This window comes from Sardina pilchardus, chromosome 17, assembly GCF_963854185.1.
Source record: "Sardina pilchardus chromosome 17, fSarPil1.1, whole genome shotgun sequence".
In the NCBI taxonomy this organism is placed as follows: domain Eukaryota; kingdom Metazoa; phylum Chordata; class Actinopteri; order Clupeiformes; family Clupeidae; genus Sardina; species Sardina pilchardus.
Window position 1 is genome coordinate 16,354,676 of NC_085010.1, and position 5,533 is coordinate 16,360,208.

Consider the following 5,533-nt stretch of genomic DNA (forward strand, 5'->3'; position numbering starts at 1 on the left):
TTTGAGTGCAAAGGGAATCTCCACCACAATACCCCCCCTCCCCCCTCCTAAAGTTCAGATGGCTCATCTTCCCATGGTCCTGTTTTCCATGATCACAGAACTGAGGAGCGGTTTTCTTTGGAACAAAATGCTACACTGATATGGGAAGAATGTTGCCAAACATTACAAGTGTTCTCCTTGAGCTTTGCCGACCTTGATGTTAACACTTCTGCAGACTTTTGAAACTGTTCCTGAATTGCAACAGGAGAACATAAGCCTCACAGAGAGAGGGGAGAGAGAGGGGAGGGGGAGCTTCTTCTACAGCCAATTCTGCAGTTAAAACTGAAGAGTGTTTTGGTCTTGAAGACTGTTGGTGTGCAAGAAATTTTAGTACAAGGAGTTTCAGTTATTTATTGTTTCGGCAAAAGATCTAGTCAATGAATCCTGATATAGACATGACCTGACTCCCATTTTTAGAGCACGTCAGGTGCCTCAACTACAACTTCATGCCGTTACCTCTCAAAAGAATTATGAGGGTAGCATATGGCTGCACTGTCCATGTCAGATGAGTTTTGGCATCTCCCACAGTCAGCCTACAGAGGGTGGTATTTCCATTCATCCCATGACTACTGCAGGGTGGAGAAGGGCAACCCCAATGCCTGACAGTCTGTTTAGCTGGAGCTTGGAGGTGAAATCCACACATGCTTAGTCCACTGTGATACAGCTGGAACATCTCAAACATTGAGGTGTGTGAAGAGGGTGCATTGTTCTCAAACACACACTCTTTTGATGGAATCCAGCTCAGTGCTCTCCGAGTCCTGTCGCTCCTCTAGCTTTTGGGAATCTTGGCGGCACATTGCCTCCTCAGCTCACAGATCCAGCCACGTGCGACTCTGACGGTGCTCGACTGAAGCGTAGGATGGACAGCCGTTCACTCCCTGCTCGCCGAGCCAGACACACCTCCCCCTGCAGGCCGAATCCTGCCAGTACACGCAATATTTCTTCTGAAACACATCAGGCACAAACAGAGCGTCACCCATCATGAGCATGACATCAAACAAGGCTCTAAAATTAAGTAAATAAAATATACAAATAATAATAATAATAATAAAGAAACATCCCATCACATGCTAACAACCTTCCTGACAACAGCTCAACATCAGGCACAAACAGAGCGTCACCCATCATGAGCATAACATCAAACAAGGCTCTAAAATTCCCATCATATGCTAACAACCTTCCTGACAACAGCTCACTCTGCAGGTAAGAGTTACTAGAATCTCTGCCTACCTGGGTCATTCTCTGCTATTGTGACCAGGTAAAAGAGGCCCTGGCTGGACAGCAGCTGGGTTACCATGGGGAAAAGTCTGTCCATCACCACGCGACCACGGTCACCACCAGCCCAGGCCGCTTCAATGCCACGCCCACCGACCTATTAAACAGAGGCATTTCATTTAAGTGCGCGCGCACACACACACACACACACACACACACACACACACACACACACACACACACACACACACACACACACACACACACACACACACACACACACCGACCTATTACAGAGGCATTTCACTAAAGTGCGCAATTATAAAATTACAATTATAACAAAAAAAATTTATGAAACTGATTTATGGTCTCCATCTAATGCTATGAGGATGGTATTGTCACAAACTTTTTGATTACAGTAATTTCCTGTGTATTATATAGCGCACTGTGTGTACCAAGCCGCAGGACAGTGTTTTGTGCAAGTTAAATGAAAACAAGCAGAAGAAGATACAGTATGTTATGAGGTTATGTGCCCTCAAAATTGTTTTGAAAACGTTATGTTAAAGTTAAAAAAACTGTTAAGGGTGCCTTTAAGTGAGCTGAAAACATCAGATGGCCCATGTAGCCATTAGACAAGATAGATTCTTCATCCTGAGGGAAATTTTAAAAGGACAAGATTTGGCCCTTGTGTCCCATATGTAACATGTATCTTCATGTGAACTTGCCTCCTCAGGAGGAGTGACGACGTATGGCGGGTTGAACAGAAGGATATCCACTTCGCCACTGAGCCTCGGGAGAAACGATTCAACCTGTTGGGAGAGGACATGAGAATATGAGAAAGAAAAAGATGTGAGTTATACAAAGATGAACAAGCCAGAGACAGAAACATCCGTCATTGTGAAACACGTGTTACCGATCGTGCCTATCAGCGTTAAAAAATAGTCATCTGTAATGTCTGGATCTGCTAAAAACACGATGTAGGAGCCAAACAGACTTCAGGAATGACCTAGAACAGCTGCTGTCACGGCCATGCCCAGCTGACCTGGGATCAGCTGGCCAAATATACAGGTCTGAAAATAAATTCCATCCAGGCTGCTCTTATGACAGAGTAGGGCTTCAGACACAAACATCCTTCAAAATCGTATTTCAAACTGGCTACCGATGCCAAATAACCTTCACAGTCAGCAACCTATGGTCATTTCTGGACATGACAGTTTCACCCCAAGTCTCTCTCCCTCCGAGTGTGTGTGTGTCTCACCAAATCTGTGATGACTGGCTGCAGGCTGACGCCATTGCAGACAGCTGTCTCAGCAGCACACTCAGCTGCTGCTGGATTCACATCAGTACATCTGAGAAGAGAAACACACACACACACACACACACATTATATACACTGCAAACCAGCTGGGATAAAGCAGACACAATAAAACGCTAACCACTATTCACAAAAACAAATGCAGTCAATTTTCCACAAGGGTGCAGACACGTGAGCCACACTTAAACACGGCCCTCACACCCAGCTCATTCTTTGCCCATGGGCCAAGCATACGCAGAAACATCGGATTGAACACACTGCTGTACACAATGAACATACTTACAGGTACAGGGCTTCTGGGCCAGTCACTGTGGCCAGGAAAGCAGACACCACTCCTGACCCACAGCCAATCTCCAGACAAATGGTGGGTCTTCAAAACACACACGGCACAGAGACACAAACTTCGTCAGTCACAGAAGTCAGAGTGCCAGTGGCGCGCACACACACACAGCTTACAAAACCTTCTGCTTGACATAAAGTAATAAACATTCCGAAAACATCTCTGAACACTGAAGACATCAAGATGCTTGACCGCAGGTCACTGAACTCAAAAGTCCTATCAATCAGTACTGGTGATGCATGAAGTTACTACTACTGATACTGCTCATGCTTGTGGTTTAGGGAGGTACCTGAGGAGTTGCAGTCGATTGGCATCCTGCTCTAAAGCATCTATCAACAGGAAAGAGTCCTCTGCAGGCTCATAGACATCAACAAAGGTACCGCGCCCAACATGGCCGAACAGAGGTGTGGGGTATGACATCGGGCTCAGGCTGCAGTGGAGAGGTCCACAGTAGTCAGAACTCCACCTCACATTCACTGCACACAAATAGATAGTGAACGAGAACACAATTACTGTCCACTGTAATGGTGTTTGGAAGAGTAAAAGCTGTTGTCCAGCAACCTGACTGTAGGGCTATATGTGAAGCAAACACAACTAAAAAGGCCGATATGCTACACAACGCGGAGTAAAACTAGAACAGGCTATATAAATTCAAGCCACAGAGGGTCACTTGGCACGAGCAAGGACTTTGGGATTTCCTTTCTACACTTGTGCCAGATAGAACCATCCAAAACCGGTTCGAAACTACAGTAAAACACGCGAAGTCTCTTTTCAAGTTTTATGGAATTTTTTTGAGCCATTTTACAACGCACAGAGTTGTTAATTGAGTGAAGCCCGGGGCAGCGTGAACATTATTATGAAAAACAGAAGGATTAGAAGATATGGTCGTCTGGGCGTCATTTAGAGGGGTGTAATGAAGTCATTAAAAGTAAACAGGCTTGATGCGGTAAGTAATGCCTTGGCTCAAATCTGCTCCAGAAAACACGCAGAGGTCTGCGAGGGTTCGTCACGTCAGCATGCCTTCTCTTTTCTTGATGCAAACAGAACCATCTGAACGCAATGGTGCGAGCAATCACGTTATCATCCAAATACAAAACATGAGCGTAGCCTTTAGTATAGCGTTAGCGTACGCTATTTTGGTATTAGGGTTTAAACTCATGTGAGTGTCGTCTCCGGTTTACAGCTGTACAGCCAGTAGGAGGATAGCGCACAAGGCACAACGTTACTATGCTCGTAGGTGTTTGCTGGTAATGTAACTAACACGTATATATGAAATATTTATAATTATTAGACATTTATTACCTGAAAGTGTACAACATCAGTGTTTAAAATTCCTGCGCTTCCACCACATGGATTTCTCACTGTTTACTTCCGCTTCCTGGTTTACCGAAGCGTATTGTGGTAGTTGAAGTTTCCATCTGTTCGTTAATGAACTTGATGTGTACTGTCGAGCACAACTGTACGCGGAGAAAAGCAAACATACTATAACAGAGGATATCAGAGACGTTAGACTTTTAGACCCTCAGTTGTTTTACAAGCCCAATAAACGTCGCATTTCGAGGCTAATAACCGTTGGCCAAGCCTTTGCAGTGGTCTCTGTGCGTGTCACTGAATTGGTTGGGGTGCGTGCAGAGTGTGAGGCGTGTGGCAGACAACTAACGGTGGTCGGCTTTCTCTGTGCACTGCCCACGATCTCAAACAGACACACAGGCACCAGTTTAGACTACACTGGCATATTAAAAGCAGACAAATTGTTTGTCTGGGTCTGTAATCAAAAAACCCACTGTGACTGTGCAAGAGCAAATGAATGGCAAAGATAGGCTATGCCTCAAACTGTTAAGGCTAGGCATATAGCTGGCAATGAATGTGCGTACTGTAACATATGAATTTATAAATTCATATAGATGTTTTTTTAAATATATATATATTTAATATTGTTATTATTTTGACACACCGCATACCTTCAGTAAGAGAGTCTAATGGGTTTCCTCTGTCCTCTGTAGTTTCCTGCCCCCCCTCTTCTATCAACTTTTCATATTCATAGGCCTATCCTCATGTGCCATTCACCTCTTTCCTGTCTGTCACTCTGGTAAGAGGTGTGGTATCTGCCAATCCCTCTCCACATAATCTATTTCAGAGGTTCCCAAATGCAAGACTACTAAGGCCCAGTTTAATTTCTAAAAATGGTCTGCAGCCCACCCAAGCATTTGATCATTTATTTAACAACATTTAAACAATCACACTTGTATTTGTGATGCACTATGGCTATTACAACCACCACTCCATTATGAGACACTTTAGTATACAGTAGCTTGACCCACAAACCCTCAGTGACAACCCCATCAAATAACCCCAACAACAACTGATCGTCAGTATTTAAAAAATAAGCTTGTATTTCATCTAATTTAAATATTCATTCAATAACATTTTCAGTAATGTTAATAATAATAATACAATTATAATAATGTAAGCTGTGGCCCACCTGCAACACATTGAAGGCCCTCTAACTGCAGCCCACACTTTGGGAAACACTGATCCATCTAATATCTTTTCCCTGTTATTGTCATTCTGGGAATGAGGAGTTGGGGGAAGGAGACTTCACACGAGGCTCTTCTCAACGTCTC

At 44.1% G+C, this 5,533-nt stretch overlaps 1 protein-coding gene across 1 annotated transcript; it reads right to left on the reverse strand.

The window, feature by feature from the left end:
- Positions 1-376: 376 nt before the first annotated feature.
- Positions 377-4,311, reverse strand: n6amt1 (N-6 adenine-specific DNA methyltransferase 1). The gene is made up of 7 exons (XM_062518095.1): positions 4,212-4,311; positions 3,199-3,385; positions 2,853-2,939; positions 2,513-2,603; positions 1,980-2,063; positions 1,270-1,411; positions 377-983 (listed from the first exon to the last, which is right to left on the reverse strand). Exons 2-7 carry the CDS (start codon positions 3,327-3,329, stop codon positions 844-846), a joined length of 675 nt encoding a protein of 224 aa, XP_062374079.1. The 5' UTR covers positions 3,330-3,385; positions 4,212-4,311; the 3' UTR covers positions 377-843.
- Positions 4,312-5,533: the final 1,222 nt, after the last annotated feature.